Source organism: Sander vitreus, chromosome 1 (genome assembly GCF_031162955.1).
Source record: "Sander vitreus isolate 19-12246 chromosome 1, sanVit1, whole genome shotgun sequence".
NCBI classification, from domain to species: Eukaryota; Metazoa; Chordata; class Actinopteri; order Perciformes; family Percidae; genus Sander; species Sander vitreus.
Window position 1 is genome coordinate 26,851,376 of NC_135855.1, and position 27,193 is coordinate 26,878,568.

A 27,193-nucleotide genomic window follows, 5' to 3' on the forward strand; every position below is an offset into this window, starting at 1 on the left:
CTGTCTATGCACATCAGATATAACTGTGTACATTATTATGTGTGATAGTATACCTCTCCTGCAAATAAGGAAACAACACATGCACAAAAACAGTTGATGAAGTGAATAACTTACAGAATAACTTAATGTGGCAGAGGCCAACAAGCAAGGTCTGACTTTCTGACCAAAACAGCTGAAAAGGATTGATCTGATCTCTGAGTTAAATGTTAACAGCTGCAGTGTACAGTTTGCTTTGGTTTGAGAGTTTCAGTGTACACCACACACTTGTATTAACAGCTAAGTGCAATTAAATTACATCATTGAAAAGGGGACCAGTGAGAAATGGGACAAAAATACAATAAGAAAATACAAAGAAAGTGTCACTGGAAAAGACATTAGACATTGGTGTCTTTCTTTTAGCTTTTGTATTTATAGTACTTTGTGTTCAAATCCACCTCTTTTTGCTTGATTTTCGTCTATTTCCCTTTCCCAATGGGAAAAACGTATAACAGAAGAACTGCAAGGCCAAAATGCATGTATGAGGCTTCATTTGAAACCTAAATTCTTCTAGTTTCTGTAAATGTGCTTGATTAGCATGTGATTAAAACTAGAGATGTTCCGATACCGATACCAGTATCGGTATCGGCTCCGATACTGCCTAAAACGCTGGTATCGGTATCGGGAAGTACTGGAGTTTATGCACCGATCCAATACCACGTAATAAAGCCCTAAAGAAAAAATACGCTAAAGTAGTTTATTTATGTTCTTTTTCCGTTATAACTGACTGTCAAACTGGATAATAAAAGAACGTTCTGTGGCATTCATGTTTCACAAAGAGTTTAACCTGAGCCAGACTGACAACAAAGATAGAAATCATATCACATCCATACAGGGATAGTATACAGTTCTTAAAACATAATAAAATATATGACACACTAGTATCGGATCGGTACTCGGTATCGGCCGATACGCAAGTTCAGGTATCGGAATCGGTATCGGGAAGCAAAAAATGGTATCGGACCATCTCTAATTAAAACACAACATACACTACGGCAGTTCAAACATGGTTCAAAATAGTTATTTTGGTCCTGTCTAAAGAAACCTAATTTTTGAAAAAAAATAACTAAAACATACTTTTTGCCACACTTTGCAGAACACAACACATACTTTCTACACCTTGTCAACAAGACCTCTATAAAGTTATAGGAACTCTAGTCCAACCCTAATTGAAGCTAGGGAATTTTCAGTATTTGGTATAACAGGTGTCACTGGTGTGCCAAAACCTCTCCAAAACCCAACACCATGATAGCTTTTTCTAAGATGGCTGCTCAGAGAGATGACGCAGCGTATTGACACTCTGCAGTGGGAGCGCTTGCTGGATGTCCTGGGGTAAAACTAAACAGAAAAAGGTGGGGATAGTTTCATTGTGTAGGCAGCAACCTGAAGAAAACAAACATACCTCGCAACACGGTGCAGGGCAAGGTGAAATATATTACTTCAGACGGAATGAGATCGGCAAATGAAGTTAGCAGACAGTTAACAGACAATTAGCATGGACTCTACAGGACAATATTCATAACCTGGATTAATTATTTTGAAAAAACCTTGTTATCCTTTTGATCTGTGGACACTTACAGACTAGAGGAATATAAATAAGCCAGGAATGGACGGGGATTGAGTGTTTAGGACAGCCTACAGGTAGGGAAGCGTCATCATTTTGTCCTTTTTTTCTTAATTTTTTCAATAGCATGAGCACTAAGATTATGAATAATGCTTTGGTGCTTATGTTTCAGTACGATGAACTGAATGATTGAATTGCAGAGAATTTTACCAATCAAACGATGTACAGCATGTCTATATTGACAAAAGTTTAGAACTTTTGTGTTTAAATGCTTATTATGTAACATGTCAGAACTCACGTAAGTTACGTAACCGGTTATTATCAATATAATGTTTTTTTTATTGTTAGTATGATGCATTCAATGTTGTTCTGCCTGTCCTTTACCATGAGCTCACCAAAGCAAGTTCCTGAAGGTGTGTTCAGACAGAAAGCAAAGCTAATTTTTGCCTTGCATCATTCGCGTGAATTTGAACGCTGGACCATTTCTGTTTATTCACTCCAAACAGCCAATGTACCAAATGTACAGACACACCAGCCATGTCTCTGGGAGCAGTGGCGTATGGTGATTATGATGGGCCCCAGTGCGTGCTATTATTACGGGCCCTAGTGCAGTGTTGGATTTTACAGTTGAATGAGTTACTTAGTAACTTTGTATTGGAAAAGTAGAGAAGTCAAAGAGAAAGCAATCAGGACCACAGATAGCACTCTGACGGTCAAAGTGTTGAAATGTGAAAAATAGGTCTGCATGATTAATCTAATCGCAATCATGATGTCACTCTGTGCGATTACATAACCGCAGAAATTGTGCGATTTAAGTAAACAAAAAGGTGTGCTGTGTAGGTGACACTCTGTGTGCACTGCAGTTTCCACGTTGTTACACCCATCACTTTACCGTATTAACAGATGAAGCCAATGTGTCTTAAGAAGCTTGCTGTTTACTGTTAACTCAATTTACATTGTCTTTGCTATCTCTTTTCCTCTTGCTTTTCCCTCACACAGCCACTACACTAAAGTCCGACACCGCTCACCGGCGGTCCCTCTCTTCTCTTGCTTCACCACTCAGGCACTGACGTCACTCACCACCTGCCGTTCCCGTTATCACTAATGCCTGATTTATGGTTTTGTTTTGACTGTACGTTGGATACATGGGAGCATCTATTTCACTGCGGTGCTGAAATGACCGCTGACTTTAACAAAAGGCATTTTTGGGTACACTAACCTCATGATTGAACTCCTATATAAAGGCAACAGATGATGTAAAATGAAGGCATATATAGCAAATGGTACTGTTTTTAATTTAACTTCTTTGAACACAGAAGTATTTTTCGAAGTGGCAATCTGAATCACTCTCAAGGACCCATTCTCCGCCCAACACATTGTTTGAGGGCCTGCTCTTTCTATGGCCCCCCCACCCCATGGGCCCCAGTGCAACTGCACCGCCTGCACTCTCTATATATATGGCCCTGGCTGGGAGTGTGCCTGTGTTTGTGTGTTCGGCTCAGCCTTTGACTGAACTGAATTCAATTTGTCCAGATCAGCAATGAAGCAACTGTTTATTCACATTCACCAATAAATGTCTGGCATGAGGATATCAAGTTTTACTCTTGGTTTCTGTTACACTATCCGCAGGACATGGAAGATGAAGTGAAAATCAGGGTTACTACACTGATTACAACTGTAGAAGTAAAATTGTATTCCGATGTGGTGTGAACAGTGCTTAATTTGTAAAGTGGGAGGTCCCGGAGCGCAGAGGGGGGGTGGATCCGGCGACTCAAAACGGGGGTTGGTAATGGAACAACAACAAAAATTACACTGCCTACGTAGCTTCTCTGACTAAAAAAACCTAAACAACCCTGTGTGTACATCAGGGCAATGTTTATTTTTATTTCAGAACATGCACTGCATAGGTGCGAAATGTAAAAAAAAAAAAAAAAGAAACAATCGTTGCAACAATCGTTTTCACAAGCAGCAATTATCCATCAGACTATTAAATTAACCAAAAAAAACACCGTGGTCTCCACATTCTTGATCGGCAGAAATGTTTTTTGCTTGTTTGGGATCCGACTGGCCAGCGTATTTGAAAAAGTTAAAAAAAACTTTGTTGTCTTTTTGACATTTTTCCCCTGAGTGAAATGAGGCTATTAACAGCAATCTCAACCAGCACAAGCGCTTGTGTCACTTGAAGTGCCTCCAACCTTCGTCTTACCCTGAAAATTCACCTCAAAACGCATCAAAAATGCAAACACAATATTTTTGTGGAACTTCAATGGGGAATAAAGACTAACAAAACAGATAACAACATTGAACACTACACAAACAGTAATTTATTTTTTTCATTTAGGCGATTCATTTTTCATGGTGACACAGGAGGTGATCCAATAAAAAAGGTTCCGGATACAACATCGGAGGTGCCGGAACATGTTCAAGGCTTCAGGCTCAAATTAAGCCCTGGGTGTGAAACTGCCTTATAATTACATGTATATAGAGAGCCACAAGCACAAAAACGAAACAGGACAGTCCAACAAAAAGCACAGAAAACTTTAGAGAGATGTCCAGTTCAGCTTCAGGTGAGAGCTGCATTTAATCTTAATAAAATATGCAGACTTCCAAAACCCTCTCTGAACTGCACTCAGAAATTCATTCTGCATTCAGAAGAACGTGCTATTTGGAATTTCATTTTTTAGTTTATGTTCACACTTTTACAGTTTCCTGTAAAACCAACGTGATTTTGTAATTATTACATTATTGTTATCACAGCCTGAAAATGATCACCATAGTTTTATCAGTAGTTGCTGTTTCATCACAATTTTTTCAAAAGCTGATATTGACATAAAAAAGGAACTGCACACTTCTTCTAAAGGAGAACACAGCCTTTCATGAAACATGATTATGAAACCTCTTTGAGAAAATGTACATATCATTGAGGGTAAAAATAAATGAAACATCTCTATAATGCAATACCATTCAACAGCTCCACGGACTACAGCCTAACAAATAACCCAACAGTTAACACATCTGAAACAACTGAAAATTATAGCCTTCATGAAGAAAGGATTTTATTTCCTCAAGTGAGGAAATAGAATATTGAAAGTTTGTATAATCCATAATTTATTTTTTAACGCTTGAAGATTAATAATCACTTAAGCTTAGCCTATGTCATGCAAGAAAGACAATAAAAACAAATTGAATGGTCAAAGTTGCCATATTGACATTTAAAGCGTAACTCTCACCAAAATGCAACCTAGGATCTGTTTGTGGTTGTACCTGAGTCAAACTTTCGTTTAAAAGCATATTTAGGACGGAATCGCTACTTTTAAGATTTACCGTATTTTCGTTTTTCGGTCAAATGGCCTTTTGAATGGGAGTGCTAGGGGCACTTTTATGCTAGCCTCAAAATAGCTAAAGACTAAGAAGGCTCGACACAACTTGAAACTTTGCTCAAAGTATCACCAGGGGCTCTACACCTTAAGAAAAGCATTGACAACATTGTTTGTGTACCCAGAGTTTACTAAAAAGAAAGGCTTTGAACAACTCACCGTAGCTCTTGTTGTTTCCGGCCGCAGCCATTTTATCAGTCAAAAAGAATCGATTTCCGAATGCAACATAACAGGGAAGAGAGTAAAGATGGAAAGCTCCTAAAGCTTAGTTCCATATAAATGCACGGATTATTTCTTGTTTTGTCGTTATTGAAAAACAATATTGACCTCGTAGTTGAAAAAGGAGCCTCATATGGAGTCCGTTCATTCACATTCGGATATCGACTCGTTTTGACTGCCAAGGTGGTAGCAGCCGGAAACAACAAGAGCTACGGTGAGTTGTTCAAAACCTTTCTTTTTAGTAAACTCTGGGTAGACAAACAATGTTGTCAATGCTTTCGTTAAGGTGTAGAGCCCCTGGTGATACTTCGAGCAAAGTTTCATATTGTGTCGAGCCTTCTTAGTGTTTTAAAAATAGCTATTTTGAGTAAAAGTGGCCCTAGCTCTCCCATTCAAAAGGCCATTTGACCGAAAAACAAAAATACGGTAAATCCTAAAAGTGGCGATTCCGTCCTAAATATGCTTTTAAATGAAAGTTTGACTCGGGTACATTCACAAAAAGACCCTAGGTTGCATTTTGGCGAGAGTTACGCTTTAAGGTGTGTTGATTGATTTACGTCAACTCATTCATGAAATGTTTCTCAGTCTACAGCTTAACTGTTAACTAGTAAAGATAAAAAGGCAGCAAAACCTTTCATTTTATAGTTATAGTTGACTTATGTATGTAAACTTGCCACCGTAGGAACAGTGGTTACACAACCTTCGAAAAGAGCCACAACTTAACCACGTGCATCATGGGCAATAAAATGGCAGTACACCCCTGTGTATTAGAGTGCATTAGTTTTATTTAGGTGTACCTAATAAACTGGCAACTGAGTGTATATAAAATAGTTTGCAATGCACAAGCAAAAACTGCTAACACAAAATCTAAATAATAATTTAAAATGACATTGAATGTGTATCTGGTGCTGAAAAAATGAAAAATTCTGAAATGTAGCTAGTAACTATGTTGAACAGGAAGTGTAGTTCTCCTCTCCCCTGCTTGCTTCACTCTTTAAAGCTATATGTATATGTATATATGTATAATGATATAAAAAGAAGTGCATTGCAATTATAATAGTAGTAGTAGTTGTTGTTGTTGTTGTTTCACAGGTATTTGATTATCAAAACCTTCAGGTAACATGATATAAAAAATAACTCCTGGAAAGGGTAAATGTTGAAAAAGATTTGTTAAAAATATATTTTTTCAAATTGTAGCAGTCAGAAGTCTGAGTAAGCTTGTGATTATACCTTTTTGATATCCTATTTGACTTTTAGAAAGTACAAAGGTTTCTCCTTTTTAATGGACATTAAAAAGGCTATTATACTCAAGTATCAGTATTATACTTGGTATAGGAATGAAAAGAAATCTCCATCTCGACTATCACTCATCTGTAACACTCTATCAGGTCTTGACTAAAACACAAGACAGGAAAAAAGTCAATTTTTCAAAAGAGGAATGTCCAAATTATAAAAATGTTATATAAATATTCACTGGAACCATATTACAAGACAACAATTTGATGACAATAATCTGCCTCTTCCCTTGGATGGAACTGATGCGTTAAAGATTTAAGGTGGGAGACAGAGCCAGAGTTAGAGAGAAACTGAAAGCATGACTCAGAGTCAGACAGAGCGTAGCTTAAATGACAGTAAGCAAGCACTTTCTGTCCTTGATTTTCACACAGATTTTACAAACTCTGCTTATCATCAGGGAAAAAACACAGAGGATAAAATGGGGTCACACAGATATGAAAATACAGAAATATTTTATCTCTCTTCCCATTTGGTTATTATTAAAGTGAAATTGAACTGCATTGAATTGTAACTGGCGTGACATAAAAGATAAGGGACTCCCATAAGAAAATCTAAACTTGGGGGGTCCGAATGTCAAATTATTAGATAAAATCCATACTTTATAAATCTCAAAGTATTAAAATTCTGAAGATCACTGAATGTAGCATTAACTACTGAGGTCAGCAATGTGAACACCAAATGCACAAAGTGTGGTGTAATAAGACTGTCCATGATGGTCAGTGAGAAATATCCAAACGTGTGTGATAATGTGTGTATCATAAAATCCCTTTTCATGTGTGATTCACATTTTTATATCTGGCCGGCAGACCTTGGTATAACATATAAGCTACAGTATGTGTCTGTGTGACTTTGTAATCAGGGATAGATGACCACCTGCTAATACCTGGAAAATATAACACGGTCATGTGATGTCTCTGGACTTTATGCAGGCATGAAAACGGGTCAGGGGTGAAAAAGGTGAGAAGGATATTACCCCTCTATGGGGGTTCGGGGGCATGCTCCCCTGGAAGAAAATTTAAAATATTCCATATTGTAATATTTCAATATGCACTCATTAAAGTGAATTTGACTGGCAAAACAGTCCTTCTGACATTACACAATAATAAAAGTCATAATTTTTAGAAAACTAAAAAGTTTTGGATACATTTTTACTTCTTCCAACCATATGTTACATTAAGAGTCAATGTAGATTTACATATTGCAATAATATCATAATCCTACAATGAATCATTGTGAAAACAAAACTTTCTAGATGTTGTGTTACTTTGGCCAGGTCATCATCAAAAAAGTGAATTAGTACATTCATGATTTTTTCCATGTTGATATTAGCTGCTTTATTTACATTTATTAAAAACGTTGCATTGTTTAGCTTTACATATAGCTAGACGTCTAAACTCTGGGACAAGGCCGTATATGAGGCACAATGTGGTAAGGGCACCACAAATGGCTTAATGCATAACCCCCACAAGAGATGGTGGACAGTAGCGTTAGCTAATAATTTTCCACCGGAGCTTTAGCTGGCTAACGTTGCGTTCTCTCCTGCTATGTTCAATGACTCAATTCATCAAGCTGTAGCTAACGTTAGCTAAGCCTATGTCAACAGAGCTCCTGGGTAACTTAGATATACCAGAAAATATTAAAATTATTGAAACCATCACTCACCAAATTCAGTCAGGTAAATCGCCGAGGCAACGAGTACTAGCCATTCAGAGGGAGACTAGGGCGGGTTCTTCCTCTACAATCCTGCAAAAATTTCGCGGCCAGGTGTGCTTTCAGCTTCTGATGGTGGTCTTGGTGTGCACGCACTGGTCAGCACGAGCGAAGCAAACTGCTTGTAAACCAATCAGGTAATGGTATTCCCCTACCTTCCCAGAGAAAGGAACTGGTGATGCAAGGCCCTTTGCGCTAATATTTCCATGCACTCGCGCTCCCTTCTGGCACGCACACCTATTCGCAGTTCACTGAATCTCTGGTACCTACCCCCCCCCCCCCTAAACATTTTCTCATCGAATCCACACGATTCACATAAGTCACCTATTTTGGTTTCAAAACGGTGAATTTCGCCGAAAGGTGAGTGATTTTTATGTATGTTTATGAGTTGAGAAGTTTTGCCTGAAGATTTCCATCAAAGGTTTCTCAAACACATGTAGAGAATCCTTTTAAAAGTATTCATAATGTGCATTTTCAGTAATTCCATATAATAAAATGGATAATCCTTTAGCATTTCTATCATTTTACTGTCCTTGCATTCCTTATGTTACATAAGACAAACATAAGAAACTCTTGAAATAGTGGTTAATAACCTTTATCCTAAGAATGACTACATATTTTATTGAGGTTGATTTAATGGATTTAATTTCCTTTTTGCACAAGAAGTGATAATTATAGGCTAATAAAGCAGTTGAATGTGCTCCTACTCTGCCAACATAGTCCATTCATAGTTACCTATTAGGGTATACAGCCTGCTGAATACATTAATGACTATAAGGAAAGCTTTACTGCAATACATCACATGCAAAAACAGTGTTGTTACATTTTCCTGGAGTGGATTTTGCACCATACAGTTTCCCAAATCTGAATAGCTATCTGAATCCTCAGATTAGCCAGAGGTGTGAATGCTAAAATAAATGTGTGTGAATGTTAATGACAGTTTTGGCAGAAACTCTTTCTTATGCACGCCTAACTCAAACTCTGCCAGGTCCAAAATCTTTAGCTGCTCAAGAAGAGCTGTCCAGTAGCCAACAACACAACACTGTGGAAGTGCTGAACATTTTCCAGGTGTGAGTGTAAGCACATATCCCACTTCCTCCTGTATTGACTGTGCTTAGAGTCCAGTTACCCCAAACGGACTGAAAATGGCACATAAAGGGTGCCAAGTTCAAAACACCTATATCATATTGACTTATAGCTACATAGTGAGAAGTTGATTACACACTCACTACAAGTGTGTGTGTGTGTGTGTGTGTGTGTGTGTGTGTGTGTGAGAGAGAGAGAGAGAGAGAGAGAGAGAGAGAGAGATAGAGTATTTCTTGGCTCCGATCACACACTTTGATGACAGTGGTATCACCCTTGAACACATCTCTGCTACCCCACCATGGACACACACACACACACACACACACACACACACACACACACACACACACACACACACACAGCAGGATAGTTGACATTGCTGCTTCAATCGATGTAGCTGACTACTGCTGGCGTCAGTAACAACAGCGTTATACAACACACTCCCACAGTGAAGAGCTTCCTATGGTGTTCCAGTCAATATGGGTTAATGGTGTAACGGACTGCTTCTCCCTTTTCTCTCCCACCGTGTCTCACTCGCTATCACTCTTTCACTCGCTTTATCTCTCCAGTACACACACACACACACACACACACACACACACACACACACACACACACACACAAATATGTAGAAGCACCTGTCTATCCAAGTTGACAAATTCACCAGTAGTCCTTCCTTCCTTTAATGATTTGCTCTGTTTACTCTAAGAAGCTTCCCTGCTGAATCCATTGGCTCTGACCAAACTCGCCAACCTATTATTCTCAATGAAGGGCACACAGATAATGATAGGACCTGGGGATAACAGGTCGATAGAGAGCTAAAATATGTACTATGTACTGGTAACAGGGGAAATGCAGTAAATGTCAGTCGTAATCATAATCATTGATATCCTGCTGAAAAAAAACCAACACTTTTTAAAAAGGTAGGAAATTACATTTTCTATGTTTTATGCATTATTCGTCTCAGTTGGTTGCAGCATCATTTCCACTTAAGATATGAAGGGATATTGTAATCTTTTATTTTCTAAAAACATGCATACACTAAACACCTAAAATGATGTGTTTTCATTTACATGTACAGTAAGTGTGCAAGTGTGCTCTACTTTAAGACATCCTGTTATATACATCAAAGCAATTATCACATTATTGTTACACCAAGCCCATTCATTTCAGTCATCTAAAGCATTTCCACTTCAAACTGCTTATATTTTACATGTATATATAACCCATTTCATCAGTATACACGCAACCCATTTCCTCAACAAGCTAATCAAAAGGAAATCCAAATGAATGTATTTGCCTTTGGAATTACTGAGACTTGTTTACCCTCTAACCTTCACTCAGATACATTTAGTCTATGTTGCTGTTGCCAATCTACAAGCTCAATAATTATCTGACCTAATGAAAGCAGTTATTATTGTGAATCTAGAAATGCTAAACATAGAACACAGGCGTTCATCAGCAAAAACAGTGTGTACAGAAGAAACATATGCAGACACAAATGTAGCTGATGATTACTGTTGATTAAACTACAGTGTGAAGTTTAGGAAACAATGAGTGAAAAGGAATTATGTGTGCAAGTCAACACTGCTTTAAGCCACTGTTGCTTGTCAGCAGATGGTAAAATCAGGTTTTATATATTAAAAATAAATTTCTCTTTCTGGATACACAAAAACAGCTTGAGCACATTGGTTGATGATCTCTGAACCTTGATAACTGAACCTCCTGCAGCTTTGTGTTGATCGTTCTTTATTTAGCAAGCTGGCCGACTGGATTTTACTTTGGAACCCAACAGGCTGCTCTGTCATTCAAACATGGAAATTACAACAGTCAAAATTTGAGTTAAAAAACAAAGTACAGAATGTGGTGAAAAATGGATATAGAAGTGCAACATGCTATGTGGGATGGAGTAGGTGTCACACCGGCACTGGGCTCTCCCTCAGCCACGCCCACTACCCATTCGCCACCCAATCAGTATCACCGTTCACTATCCCCAGCCTATTAGCACTCCTCACCTGTTGCCTGTTTCAGCTCGTTAACCCATCTACAAAAACCCTCTCCAGTCCTCAGTTGTTATCTGGTCTGATCACTACATGGCATATGGGCTCTTGCAGTATTGTTGCTCAGTGCTTTGCCAGATCTTCCAGTATTTGTCTCCTGTAATGTTAAGTTGATCTTCTGGGCTTTTGTACTACTAATTTAATTTAAGACATAATAATGTGAACATTAAACGGGCAATCAACACAGAAAGCATTTCTGACGTGTGTCACTCATCCATCTCATTGAACATACACTCTTCCATTTGATCAAGTGTGACAAAACACACAGCAACCTAACTAACACTTTGTTTTTTTTTATGCTCAGAGTTTATTGCTTTCTTTGCCGGAGCACTGTGTAAAGTGTAACCTTCACAGGAATTCCTTTTGATCATAAAATGTTTTGAACTTATTAATGGTGCCCCCCCTCCCAAGTTTCTCTTTGAGCTTACAGATGGATGCACACCAAGTCTCACTTCTGATGTGAATGAGTCTTAGCCGCTGGCAAAATATGGGGTTGGGCTGCCCCTGTCGATTAATTGATTGTTTTGCTCTTAATCAACTAAGATTTATTTAGTCGATTAGTCATTTTTTATGCTTTTTCATGCTAAATGACTTATTTCCAAGAAACCTATGAGCACATCTTTGGTAAACACAAGATTTAAAGTTGTGTTCTATCTATCTATCTATCATGACTTTATAATCAAAAAACTATCCGAAACCTTATATTTGAAAATCACTCCTCCAAATAATTGTCAACAGTCAACATGCCATAGTTTATATTCATATTATGTCACAACTCCCATCTACAGTAGTGCAATTTTCTGCAATGGCCATTTGCAGCCCTCTGAGATTTAGCAAGGCGAAACTCTGTGAAATAAAGGCACCACTAAGAAAACTATCTGGCTCCAGGCATCGGAAAAAGCTCTAGATGAATAAATCTTTCTTATGTGTAACATCATGTCTAAGGACCCAAAATCCCAGAGCAGGAGGCTGCGATCTTTTTGCATCACGTCCAGTGGTTGGTGGCTACGGGGCTCTTGCCACAGTCTGCACAAAGCCTTGCATCAAGTCAGCAAGATTTGGAAGCTCCTAGAAGTGTTCCTAATGGATTCTACACCAGTCTACACAGCAGAGAGAGGGAGAGGGAGAGGGAGGGATAGAAAGAGACACGGTGGAAATGCCAACACCAAAGGGGATGAACTTCCTGCAATTTTACAGATATACACACATTCAGGCATGGGCCACTCACACATTACATGTTGTAATGCAGTGTAAAAGTGACACCCCATACTAACCTATACATGGTGACATGGTTGAGTATTGCCGTAACAACAAGAAATGAGAAAAAAACTAAAATTCCCGTGACCTGTAACACATGCACTGGAACATGTACACACACAAGTCTGCCTCTCTTTTTTTTTCCTCTTCTCTTCTGTATTTACATCTTATCTTTATTCCCCCACTACTGCTTTTCCATCGTGATCCCTATGTAATCTCCAGCAGCCACGTATGGATTTGTGTGCATGTTTGTTCATGAGTCTGTATGTGTGTGTGTGTGTGTGTGTGTGTGTGTGTGTGTGTGTGTGTGTGTGTGCCTGTGTTTAATGTGCAGTCCCTTTAAAGGCTTTCCAAGTCGTGTTTTTCACAGATGTCCCTCAACAGAAGAGGAAACTCTGCAGCTAGCCTAGGGACTGAAAAACGTACACTCGGCCTCTTTCTCTCAGAGAGAGAGAGAGAGAGAGAGAGAGAGAGAGAGTTTGTGTTCGGGCAGAGTGTGTGTGAGGTTGAGACTTTGACTACTTTGTCTTAAAGTTAAAGGTGCTGCTGGGAGTCAATAATCTCTCTATTTCACACACACACACACACACACACACACACACACACACACACACACACACACACACACACACACACACACACACACACACACACACACACACACACACACTGCTCTCCACCTCTGTTCTCTAGCAGCCAAATGCTGGTAAATGGTGCAAGTGGCTGGTAGATTTGCTTGAACATTCACTAACGATTTGGCTGGTGGACAAAAAGTTATTTTTGAACCCTGCATACCAGATGCACACCCTGATGGCAAGATGGCTAAAGGTTGAGGGTAGAGCCTGGGTGTCATCAAAATGTATTGTATAGTAAACAAGTGACAAGTCTGTAAGTTAAGCTAAAACTGCATTTTGTACACAGTAATGTTATGCAACTTGTGTTATAGTGGAATGTGGATAAATCAGAAAGCTATATTATTATATTTGCAAGTGCCTTAGCATGCTAACACATAACTAAGATTAGCTTACTAACAGCTAACTTGTCCTCTCTGGTAGACAAAGTGTGCTAAAAAAAACATTTGACATGCTTCAATCTCCTACACTTTGTGGAGTTATTTTCGCCACCGGTGGGGGTGGTACTTACATTTTTTTCCGATCACACACAAAAGTTTTTGACCGGAGGGCAGCCCATTTTGCCCACACAAATAGACCGGCCCACTGGGAAATCTCTCGGTACTCCTGATGGCCAATCCATTCTTGGCAGTGGGAGCGAGAAGGCACGGTAAATCTGGCACATGCTAATGTTCTGAAGGAGCACTGATGGGGGGGGTATTTGTTTGGGTGTTGAGTTCAAAAATCAAAATTTCTTACTCCAAAATTGCAGACTCCACGTCCTACATCTGAAAGAAGTTTGACCCCTTTTTTGTTGAAGAAAAGGACAACGTATTAAATTTACTGACTCGTGCGTCTATTTCATACATTTTCCCTTTGTTTCATGACAGTTCAGCCACTATTGTGAACAAAAAAATTAAGGCCCTGCATTCACCAGGTTTCTTCGTACAGGTAGCAAGCAGCCATTAACAAATGCTCATGGTGAAGTCCCAGTAGGGCTTTTTGTTGATAACCGATAATTGCAAACTCATTTAAGGCAAAGCAATATTTTACTAAAACTCTAAATATGTATAACTTTTAGCATGTGGCACTATGAGTGCTGAACACATGTTAAGCTCCCAGCTCCAGCAGGACTGTGCACTGAGGCATCTTTTACATTCGAAAAACACCAACAATGTGGAGAGAGGGCCCTGATCCAGGCCCCTGATTCATGGAAATGTATAATACCATCAAAACACCACTGTTAATAAAAGATGAGCGAATCACTTTGAATTATTTTCTTTTTAGCTGAACAAACTCTAATGTGGTGAAGACAAGAAACTAGAAATACAGACGTGTTTATTTACCCCTTCCTCGTTTTCCTAGCCATCTCTCTCCACACCTCTCTCTCTCTTTCTCTCTCTCTCTCTCTCTTTCCCCCCTCCCGTCACTCTCTCTCTCTTTCAGCTTCAGGGGAAATTAATTGATGATTATCGTGTCTTGCAGAGCTGCTTTGCAAACTTGCTTTTTTATCAGCAAAGCTTCGCTTTCCACCACTTATAGCTTAATTTGAACCACCCTCTATATCTCTTTCTCTTTCTCCATCCATCCCTCTTTTGGGTGACTGGGGTTTTATCAGTTAGCTATGTGTTCAGACAGATAGTTCAATTTTGTTTCCTTTAATAAAAGGATAGAACAGAGAAAAGATTTGTTAACAGAGAGGGGCTGACAGACAGACAGGAAAGATAGGTTGTTAAGGACAATAAAAAAGACAGGGCTGAATAGATTCTTTGTTAGTGTGAATTCGTTTCAATGAGAAGAAGCAGAGAAAAGGTGGGGAGAGGAGAGGATAGCAAGGAGGGAGAGAAAAAAAGGTGAGGAGAGAAACAGAGAGAAGATGAAAAGAAGATGTTGGGATTGTCTGATTACTTTGAATACTATTTTTTTATTTTTTGCAAATCAGTTATTTGGCTAAATTTGCTCACATAGTTCAGTGAAATGATTTATTTTGTGTTTTCTTTTTTATTCCTCAGGGAAATTTGATACAGAAACAGAAAACTAGTAGGCCTACGAGGTTTTGGGATATGAGTACGGTTTTAAACTCAGAGAATGTGTCTTTTAGAATACATTATCATTGAAAGCCCTAATAAAAAGACTGAAGCCTCATAAAATGTTGATTTACTACAGAGAGAACAAAACTATGAACAACAGATTTCACAGGCAAGTTCACAGCCACTGACAGGAAGTGGCAGTTTAGTGATTTATAGACTACAACAATGTATGAGTGAATCCAAAGGTCCACCTTCCAGAGATGGGGACTCGAGTCTGAGACTCGGACTCGAGTCGCACTTAAGTCGCACAAACAGCTGACTTCAGACTTGACTCGGACTCGACCCAAAAGACTTCAGACTTGACTCGGACTCGAGCTTCGAGACTCGTCAACAACCTGTTTTCATGCAATTATTGCTTTTTAAATCAAAATGTATTCATGTATTTCTATTTTCTTTTATTGGCGCATATACGGGGAAACGTATGACGAGCTGCATGCGCCTGTGTGTGCGCACTCACATATCAAAAAATGCATTGCCGATGGCGACACCAAGTCCTCCTGGAGTTGTGCCTTTTCTCATTAGTTTTGCTTTCAATAACTTCGTAAACAGTGGCAGTAAGCTAACAGCTACATGCAGAGTGTGTGGCACCAAGCTAAATGATGCCGGATCAACAACGTCGGACTTCATCAGGCATCTCAAAACACACCCAGATAGGTCAGTCACTCACACGCTAATGTGAAAGAGACCTTACATTTAGCATATATCGTCACAGGTAACAAGATAACCATCGCAAGGTGTTGTGCTAATGCTGGGAATAGGCAAATTGTAGCTTATAGTTAGTGGTTGCTGAGGCTCAGACATCCATGGCACACAGGAGGCGGGACGCACGGATCCATCTCCCCAGGAACAAACGCTGTGTCGGGGGGGCAAACTCATGTGATGCGTAATTGATCCCGTGGATGATTTGTAGGCTATTAAGTGAACAAGGTGTACCCGGTCCACCAAACACTTGGCGGTCTTGACTGTCTTAATTCTGCACATAATTCTGTTGCTGTAGTCCTATTTACTATTTCATTGTTTCATCCATGTGTGGCGCAGCGGATCCGTGCGCACTGTCACCTGCCGTGGAGACGCTGGCCTCACTAACCTCTCCTCCTCTGAGTCGGGTCTCCCTCGCGCTGGACTCAGTTTCACTGAGCCTACTAACACTTAGAAAATAAATGGCATTACATCAGTGAGTTCATACTGCTTATTGTGCGTAATTTAGACTGACACTGAGATGCATGTTGTTCTGTAACTGGTGTGGCGCTGCCACTATTCTCTTGATTTCCACTTCGACATTTTTTTGAGTGAAAGAGACATTACATTTAGCATATATAATCACAGGTAACAAGCTAACCATCGCAAAGTGTTGTGCTAATGCTGGGAACATGCAAATTTTATCTTTATCATTGTATCCATATGATGTGACAGACTTAGGTTAATATTTCACCAGGTCCGAGGTCTAGAGGGATGTGTTAAGTAGACCCCATAAAGTTATCCTACAACTGATTTTAATACTGTACTGTCTGGATGGTAGCTACAGGACATGCTTTGAATTCATAAGATTTAACAATACAGTGTTAGGGACAGATCAGACGGCCAGAGACTTGAGACTTGACTTGGACTTGTGGCAAAAGACTTGAGACTTGACTTGGACTTGCCCCTCAAAGACTTGAGACTTGACTTGGACTCGAGCTCAAAGACTTGAGACTTGACTTGGACTTGCAACAAATGACTTGTGAACATCTCTGCCACCTCCTGGACCTGTGGGCTGAGCCCTCGTGGACTTTGGTCCTATACAGTGATGTGTTGGCCGTCATCTCAAATGGTTATGTAACAAGGTTATGAATACAATGTTACCCATGTATTCTTATAATCAGTTTTTAACAGTATTCACATAAGCAATTTATGCAAGATTTGTGAAGGTCTTCTGTTCACATAGCATAACAGAGAGAGAGGATAACAGCAGATAAAGAGCACAAAGGTTGATACGCACAGTAGGGCTGGGATGGTTACCGCATTACCGCAATACCGCGGTCACGTGACGCCTACCACGGGTCTGAGCTCGTCACCGTCATCACCGCAAAAAAAACATTGGCCTGCACGTTGTGTCTAATGACATGGATTCATTGTGTCTAATGACATGGATTGTGTCTGATGACATTGTGTCTTATATGGATTCAAGGTTTTCTAAACAAAACTTATAATCAAAAGATGGAACAAATCCGACATTTCGTGAGTTGGGGAGCGCAATGTTCCATACCTTGTATTACGGTAAGGCAAAGACATTTCTCCGTTCTCAGCTGAGGTAGACACATTAACGTTACAGCTGCAGTGTTTACCATTGCACATTAGCCTAGCAGCTAGCAGAGTTTCCTTCTGTTTATAGCTTAACTAGATAAAACGGCACGTTGAATTTCAGCCTGCATGCACGTTTCGTTGCCTAAAACAGAGCGGCTTATCTCGATAGAGAGAGAGGAACAAGTGAGCAACAACTTCCGAGTGACCGAGTCGCCCTCTCTGCTCTCTGTCTGCTCAGCTGCTAGACGGGCTGCACTCGGGCTGCAACATGTTGTAAGGTTTAAGCCAATGTTTTTCGGGGGTAACTCCATTCACTTTACCGAGTATTGACAACACATAAAGCCACCGTGTCTTGAGAAGCTCTAGCTTGTTGTTTTCTTGTTCACTTTTAACTCACTTTACATCATATTTGCTATCTCTTTTTCCTTTCACTTTTTCCGCACTCATACGCTACTCTCCGTTAACGCTCGCTCTCCTTGCGCGACCACACGGGCACTGACGTCACTCACTTAAGGCACCTGCCATTATTGCTTTAACTTACGCTACTCTCATAAGGGGGTTGCGGTATACCATACTACCGCGAGAATTTCTTGCTTTTCAACGCGGTAGAAAAAAATACATACAGCCCCAGCCCTAACGCACAGTAAAACTATCTCTTGACTGATCATGAACTCTGCTAACATAATATCCAAATCAAACATTTAATTCAGGATCCTCCCATTGTAGGTGACCTCACTGTTTTTCTTGATAGGGTGAAAACAAACGTTTGCCCGTCTAACTCTGCAGATTATAACAAGTATTCCAAATTAGAGTGGAATGGTGAATCTGTTTTGGATTACAGTCATAGCTGTGCTTTACAGGCTTTTTAAATTGAGCAGACAGCTGAGAAGTGTTTTTGGTTAACAAGTGAAAAAGTCATGATTAGTTTGGCATTAGTGCTCTTGGTCTTGAGTAGTGATTTGAGTTAACAGGAATTCCTGAGTGTTATCTTTAAAGTGTGGTTTAAGCTGCAGTGTCAGTAGCACTCCCCAAAATCTCTCTGAAATCATCTGGCAAATTGAGATGTGCAACTGATTAATATTTGATCTCTCAATGTGTTATATTACACATGCAATTACCTTTTTTAATGCACAATGACTTTGTCTTGGAAAATTGCATTACAGTACATGTGCCAAAGGATATGGTTTGTGATAATTGTTTGTTTCTCATTTGAGAAATTCAATCCTTTGAACAATGTAACTAGATTAGCTTTGCCTCAAAATGTTTCTTTTTTATGTATAATTGCACATGTAACAAACCCACAGTGTGAAGTGTCACAGTTTATCTTCCCTCTGATACCATGTTGTGAGACGACCGACATCTTACATCAACCTTACACGATCAAATCAGCAATATACATCTATTTTTATTCGTTTTCTTTTTTCTTCTCATTTGTCTCGAATTAAAAAACCCAGTAATGTTAAAGGGCATACTGATAAAGTAGACAGCTAAGCAGTTAGGTGAAACTTGAACATACCAGGAATGATTACTGATCTCATATATACACAAAAAAACTAAACATTTAATAAATGTCATGCCTTGTTTTGATTCATGAATGCCATTTCCTTTAGACACACACAATCATTCACAATACACATACACACACACACACACACACACACACACACACACACACACACACACACACACACACACACACATGAAACAATGTTTAAAGTCTAGGACATCATTGCAAAACAAAGCAACATAGAAAAAAGCAGAACATTAGCAGAGACCTGTCAGTTGTACACACACACACACACACACACACACACACACACACACACACACACACACACACAAAATCACAGTCCCTCCTGAGGCAACAAACACACTTAAGGGTCCCCACAGATGTGAAATGGAACAATGGAAAGAACAAAAATAAAGACAAAGTACTTCCTGGAAAAGGTTTAATGGCTGTCAGGTTTGCTTTTAACATACACAAACACACACATGGCACACATCCAGAACTACACACACACACACACACACACACACACACACACACACAAATATAGACACAGGGGATTAAGTGTATATATCTGGTCTCTAGAGTTTGTCTTTGATATTTAAAGTTCATGATTCATAGATGAACTGTTATGCAAGCGTAATGGAACTATGTTTGTGTGTGTGTGTGTGTGTGTATGGCATCTTCAAAAGGTCAGGCTAAGCATTTGTGTCGCATCCCAACAGACACGCAGACATAGAGCAGTCTTGTATACCATGTTCATAACACACGTAAGACTCACAGCAAAACAACATGCAGCCAGGAAGTCAACACAGCAAGCACTGATGTGAACATGGACCTCTCAGTGCAGAAATAAGAATACATGACACATGAATTCATGACTATAGAATATGTATGTAATGTGTATACATTACAGTAGTCCCAACTGATGGAGGGATGACCAAGACATCAGCTCTGGGCTGCTCGCACACACATCTATCTCCATGAACAGTTATTCTCATATATCAGAAGTAGGGCTTAGCCATACAGGTTCACCCTGATACCAGAGAATTGTCTGCATGTATTTCACTGCATGTTTCACTAATTTGGATCAAAAGAAGAGTTCGCCCCCTGGTTTCTCTGATTTTCATCTGATTCATAATAACACAAACAACAATGATTTCAAAAGTTAGGCAATGATAATGATAATATTATGACCTGAATTATATTACCACTCTTCAACAGCCACTGCAACCAAAGAGTGGAACACTGCCATCAGCTCCACGCATGTCATCAAAATTACTCTCAAGCAACTGCAACAATCCTTTCTTTTGAATACTTTGTCATAAACAATAATGATTTCTAAATAGATCGCTTGTTGTGAATACTTTACAATTTTCTTAAAAGTCAATGTTATATACAAAATCTTCCAACACACTTCGCTTTACAGGTAACATTTGTCATCACTATTGCCTCAGAAATTGCCTTGTCTGTGCATCATGACCAGCACTCATACATCACTATGCGCACTCACACACTGCCTTACCTTCGTATACAGCTTTGAAGCCCTGTGCACTGACGGCAAAGTCTGTGGTAAACCACAAGGCCAATATGGATCCACTGCTGACTATAGGGGAGGGCAGCATGAATCCTGACAACCTGAAAAACACAAGAAAAGAATTTCTCTGAAACACAGCATGACAGTTGATTTCTAAAAGCAAACAATGAGGCAACATCAAACTTGAAACATATAAAAGGGACAGTAAAATACATTTGTGTTCAGTGTTGATGTTAAGGCCCACAGCCCAGAAGCCATAGAGATCCCTGAGATCTGGTCCCTCCAAGCCCTTCTCTTTTGTGTTTCCCTGACTTCCCGCTATGTTCAGGTTTCCTGCTGTTATCCTTATTGAATAAAAATAGAGTAAAGGGAGTGATTTTCTCACTCTCTAAAAATAAATTGTATGAATTTAATGCGCCACTGAGCTACAGTGCAGTGCACAAGATCCACTATTCATGATAACCAACCATGTCGTGGGTGCAGACACTAAAATACAGAACGAAAACACAATATAAAAGCAAACTGTAATTTAAGAATTTACACTAGAACAGTCACCCAAACTAATGTGACTCTGATACAGAGAGGTGAGCTCTTGATTACACAGTGTGTTTCATTCTTGGGGTAGGAGAATAGTGAGGATTGGGAAAGGAACAAAAAACACAATTGAAAGAGCTGAAATTCTAAGAGATGAATAGTGTATTAAATTGCCTACATGTAGATGAGGAAGCCAAAAGAATCTAGCTGTAAGCGTTTATATCATTAAGAAACATACAATGGAGAACTAATGTCTGATATTCATACGGTTATGACTGCAAGTTCTTGCATGAAATGAGCTTAATAACTGAACTTGCTGCACTTTTGAAGTATATATTATATAAATGCAGTAGACAGTGTCCAAACACATCATTAGACGTAGTAGACAAAGATGCTAATCATCTTTAGTTCCACAAAAGCTTAGCATCATATGTCGAAAGCTAAACCTTAAATTAAAGAGGCAGTAAAGGTATTTACAAAATAAAAACAGTTGTAATGTGTGCTTTCTTTTTTGTGGATGTCACTTGCTTTGTTTGCGACTTTAATGAGCACCAATTCTAGGTGCAGCCAAAGAAGTAAGTGGAAAATTGGAAATGAAGATGACGTAGATCAGTTGGCTTTATCAAACCATTACCTGCAGTGCACACTGGGCTGGTTTGCAGCTGAGGGTAAATGGTTAGACCTCTCTAAGGATTAGCAACCCGTCTGAGGTCATGGTGCTCTGCTTGATATGGTAACTCTGAGCTGGGAGCAAGTTGGTGACCCGAATGAATGCCTTCAAGTATCTTGAGATCTTGAAGGTAAAGTTGCCATGGTTTCGGTAGATCTACAGAATACCACTAGAACCACTCCCTTTTTTGTATTTAAAAGAGACAGTTGAGGTGATTTGAGAATCTGGTCAGAATGCCTGTGGATAGCTCTCTGTGGAACTATTTTGGACATGTCCGACTGGGAGGAGACCTTGGGGCAGACCAAGAATCCACTGGAGGGAGTATATATTCTACCTGGCCTGGGGAACACCTGGGTATCCCCCAGAAAGAGCTGCAGAACGTAGCTGAGGAGAGGAACTCCTGGGCTACCTTGATTTTCCTGCTGCCACTGCTACCAGACCTGGACAAGCAGTGGCAAAAATGGGAATGAACAGATAATAGCATTTATTAAATTGCTTTTTATTTTTTGTTATTTATGCTATGAATCATTTTTATATTTACATTCAATTATGCCACTGTTCAAGCAGAGCAGGAAATTCATTTTATTAATTGATACCATTTTACTTTTGAGTGTCCATAAAAGTGAGCAAACTGAAGTGCAGAGTTAAGTAGCTCTTGATAAACAGTACCTAAATCAAGAGAACAATGATTGGACACAAGTTTGGAAACAATCAATTGTCCTTGGTTCACTACCCACAAAATTATGCAACAATGAAATGTGAGGAGAGACCAAACCAAAGATAATGAAAGAGTGGGGAAAGAGAAAGACATTAAAACAGGATTTAAGTGCTAATGTAATCAAGGCAGTGGCGCCAATGAGTCTGGTTTCTGTATTATTGCAGTCATTTTCTACAATTCATTTTTCATCATTTGAAAGGTCAGCTAGGTCAACAGAGACGTGGGCTGGGCTGAAACACTAGGAGAAAATGAAAGTGAGCAAGTAGAAAAGAGGCAAAAAGGTTTGGAGAAAGAGAGAGAAAGGTGGATGGCCAAACAAATATTTAACCAGAGAGGACAGGGAAAACAGAGCACAGTGAAAAATGAATAATTTTAATTCTCTGGCCTTAAAGCAAGGGCACAAAGGACAGACAAGACAGATGAAGGGAGCACAGAAAAGGCCACAAACAGAAAGAGAGATGGAGGGAAGAGAGGAGACAGAGGAAATGGAAGGACAGAACAGAGACAAAAGGAGAAGCGAGAAGGTGGTGAAGGGCTTTGCCTCTGATAAGTGTAAATAAGATTTTTAATTTACTTAGCCACAGCAATGTCTGCCAGCTCAAATGTCTTTTTTGTTTAATTTGCATGAAGTTCGATTACTGAGCCATTAATCAAACTTCTGGGTTATTTTGGTTTTAAGACAAAGCATTCAGGTCCCTGTGGCTAATTAAATATTGTCCGCTGTATATATCAGTACATGCTAATAGTTTAGCAATTTTTGTGAGTAAACTCATGAAACAGCCAGTGAAACCTATGATTATTATGATTCATTATTTTACTTTTATAAACTGTAAGTATATATTTTAGTTGATGATTTGTCAAGTTGGATTGATTAAAACATTTTTTTTTGTAGTTAGCAGTTCATTCAATTGAGTATATTATTTTTATTTTGACTAATATTTTCAATTGTAGCTCTGTGTGTTATTAGAGTTAATCAGTTTTTTTAGCTAAATATACTTAGTCGCCAGTTTATTAGGTACAGCTAACACTAAAACAAAATGAAATAGAAACATATAAACACCTCTAAAACAGTTTCAACTAAAACTGAACAGTATATCCTTCCTTATTTTATTGCAGGACTATTGTATTAGACTGTATTAGACTGTTTTTCAGGGGAAAACAGTCTCCATATGTCCCTCATCCACCCCGTTTCATAAATGTTTGAGCTTTCTATCGCATATTATGGGTCCTATCTTGCACCCGGCGCAGCACAGCGCAAAGCCCGACGCAAGTGTCTTTGCTAGTTTAAAACCGTGTTCAGGTGCATTCTTGGCGAATTGCTATCTTGAGGCAGTGGAAAGTGATCGCACCATTGACCAACAAAAACTTGGTCTGAAGTCAATAACGCAGAATTTCATTGTTATTTTAACAGCGCATTAGTAAAATGCGCCTAGTATCATGCACAGAGCGTGCACACTATGGTTGTTATACACACAGGGACGCGCAGCAGCACACAAACATGCAGAAGATTAAAAATAAAAATATTACAATGTGAAATAGTATTATGATATGATATGCTCGCGCGCTTTCACTTCACGCACGAGCAGATCAGTTTCTTCTCCTGAAAATCTCTCCTTCGTGCTTAGCAAATCCGCCATCATAATAGCAATCCGCCAAGGTACAAATGCGCCTGGCTTTTAAAGGGAATGGGAGACAATAATAATAATAATAATAATAATAATAATAATAATAATAATATAAATATAAATAAATAATCAGTGAAGTGGAGGTTACGGGGAGGATTGTGGCGGTGGACCACATAGACAGTAAAAGAAATGGACACAGAGACGCCATAGACTTCGACGGAGACCAGTGAAGTCAATTAGAAGCACTTTTCCGGTGATGGCTGAGCGTTACTGCGCAGCCTCAAACTGCGCTTGACGACGTAGATGTGACGTGAGCAATCTGTCTGAAATTTGTAAGTCTTCTGGTAGCTGTGCCAAGAGAAATCTGAATCATTCCGAATCTTGCAGAGACGGAGAGCGTGAGTAGGAGCTGTCCATGAGCGTAGGAGCAGGAGCAAAACGTTGCTGAAGCATTTTGTTCCGATGCTTTCATGGACTCTCTATGGGCTTCTCCCTTGACTGTATGCCTCCACGTCCCCCCGATTACCTGCAAGCTTCTCTTGACTATACGGTAATTTCTCTACAGTGTGACAGAAAGTTGCGTGGTCATGACAGAATCGTGAGCCTATTTTTACAAAAACGGCTGCTACAGGGCCATAACGTGACAAGGTAATGGAGCCTGTTATACATTGTTGTGTTTCTTTAGAAATAAACAATGGACAAATAGGGTTTTTAAAAGCTTCAGATGTAAAGTTATTCGCTGTCAAAGTGACGCCAAAATGAATGGGAGTCAATGGAATGCTAGCGGGAGGTGATGGCTTGTTAGCCTCAGAATCTCCCCATAGGAGGTACGCTTTCCGGATGCTCGCTTACCCCCTTGGTGGAGCAGGTCTGTGAGGTAAGAAGGAGCCTGATGACACTCTTATTGGTTTATTGCATGTTACGCCCACACCTATGGTTAATTAAGACACTAAGTACAACCCTTTTGAACCATGGCCTGGCGTGTTAAACTAGCAAAAGTGGATTCGTACACGCCCTAAACGCACCTGTGCTAAGTGCTTCACGCCGTGCGCTTAGATTGTTAAAATAGGGCCCTATTTTTCATGATTCTGCATGGATTGCATTTGATTGTCATTTCTTTCTTTGGCAGTGTGACATTATCTACTTTTTCAGGCGTGTGTTCAGTGTGCTGCATTTTCGGTGCACCTTCTATTTTTCTCAACCAGACAGAGAATTGCCTGGTCACAGGCTATAATAAATCACCTTGGTGGCCCACAGGGGACAGCGGCTGCATTCTGACATAAATATTTCACCACTCAACAAATAAAATGTGAACCAAGTGAAATGGGTATAACTAATTATTGGGAGCATGCTTTGCTCCTTCATGTTTTAATTTCATGGGCATATGAACTATCAAGGGCATTTTTCTTTCCTTGGGCCAAGGTTAATTGTTGAAAGATGTACTGGCTGCGTTATGGAGCTACGATGGCTGCTACTGAAAGCTAAAACAAGTTTATCAGTAAATTATGTATTGATTGGAAAAACATGCAGCATTGCAATATGCATTATATACACATATTAAAGGCTATAAACTGTGGAAAATATACCTCTTAAGATAAACGCACAGTGTAAATCCAAACACAAGCATCATAATCCCGTTTCTGTTTGTCTCTGGGAATAAAACGGTGCCATTTGTGTCTCAAATGGAGGATTGGCCAGGAGACAGATGATGATTCATTCACGTGCAGGCATGCACACACACACACACACACACACACACACACACACACACACACACACACACACACACACACACACACACACGCACGAACAGTCAGTCAGTCAGTTAGTCAGTCAGGTAATGAGCAGTAATTGTCTAGCTGTCACTGTACTGATGCACTGACATGATTCTACATGCCTGTCTAGCTCTGTTTCTCTCTCTCTCTCTGTGTCTTTCTCGCTCTCTCTCTCTCTCTCTCCGTATGTCTTGACACTGATCCTACAGCTGTTTGACATTTACTGTATACAAAAATAAGTGATCTGGGTTGAAGCTATGTGACCGTTTCTCCAGTTGGTCAACTGTCCAACCAGTCATCCAGCTTATGTAATCAGACAGCCACTCAGTGATTCCAGACAGACAGTTTTTACAGTCAACCGATCACCCAGCTAGCTTGCCTGTGTGCCTTTCAGATGGTCCATCCATCTATCCGACTGCCCATCTGTATCTGCCTGTTTAACATATCCTTCGCTCTGCCTGGCAGTCCATCAGACTGTGGGCATGTCTGATGTTGAACTTGACAGGCTATTTTAATACTAGGATTACTGTTCAGATTGGATGGTAGTACAGTAAAAAGGAATACAGTAGTATTGGAAAATAGCATCGGTGTTATTTTCATTACCATCACATGATCACTCTTCTCTTAGAGGTAGTGTTTACAAACGAGTTGGTCACTCAAAATAATGCAACTAGTGCGGTTTGAATTATATATAACAAGACCCAGTAAATCTCAGTAATGTAATGTGACATAAGATTTCCATGAATAAACGACAAAAGACATACGTATATACCAGAGAAGGGAATACTTCCCTTCTTGGGTTTACTGACCCTCTAACTCAGGGATCTTCAACAGCGGGTCCGGGACCCCTAGGGGGTCCTCAGAATCAATGCAGGGGGGCCTCCAAATTATTGTTGAGTCTTAACATGAATCCAACATATTATTAGCAAATATAAATCCCCATTGCTTACTGGCCTATAGGTAAGTTAGTCACTAAGGCCATCCACAGATACAGTTAATCCTAAGGATGTACTGTGCTGTATGTGTGTTTACCATTAAAACATGATTTATAAAATCATGCCAGCAATTATTTGGCTATTTTAATAGCTTAGTATTCAATGCAAAAAATGTATGCATAAAGGCTTTAAGCTGCCCTACACGTTATTTTAGGCCCAGTTTATTTTATCAATTATGCAACTTCATTTTATACAATATATGTAGTAGGGGGTCCCTTCTCCATCTCTCTTTCAGTTAAGGGG

General features: G+C 39.6%; 1 protein-coding gene across 1 annotated transcript in view; it reads right to left on the reverse strand.

The window, feature by feature from the left end:
- Positions 1-27,193, reverse strand: part of LOC144523220 (CUB and sushi domain-containing protein 1-like) — a 339,360-nt gene that overhangs the window by 277,284 nt on the left and 34,883 nt on the right. The window contains exon 3 of the mRNA XM_078258647.1: positions 20,622-20,734. Coding sequence (XP_078114773.1) covers positions 20,622-20,734 — 113 coding nt within the window. The remainder of the gene's footprint in view (positions 1-20,621; positions 20,735-27,193) is intronic.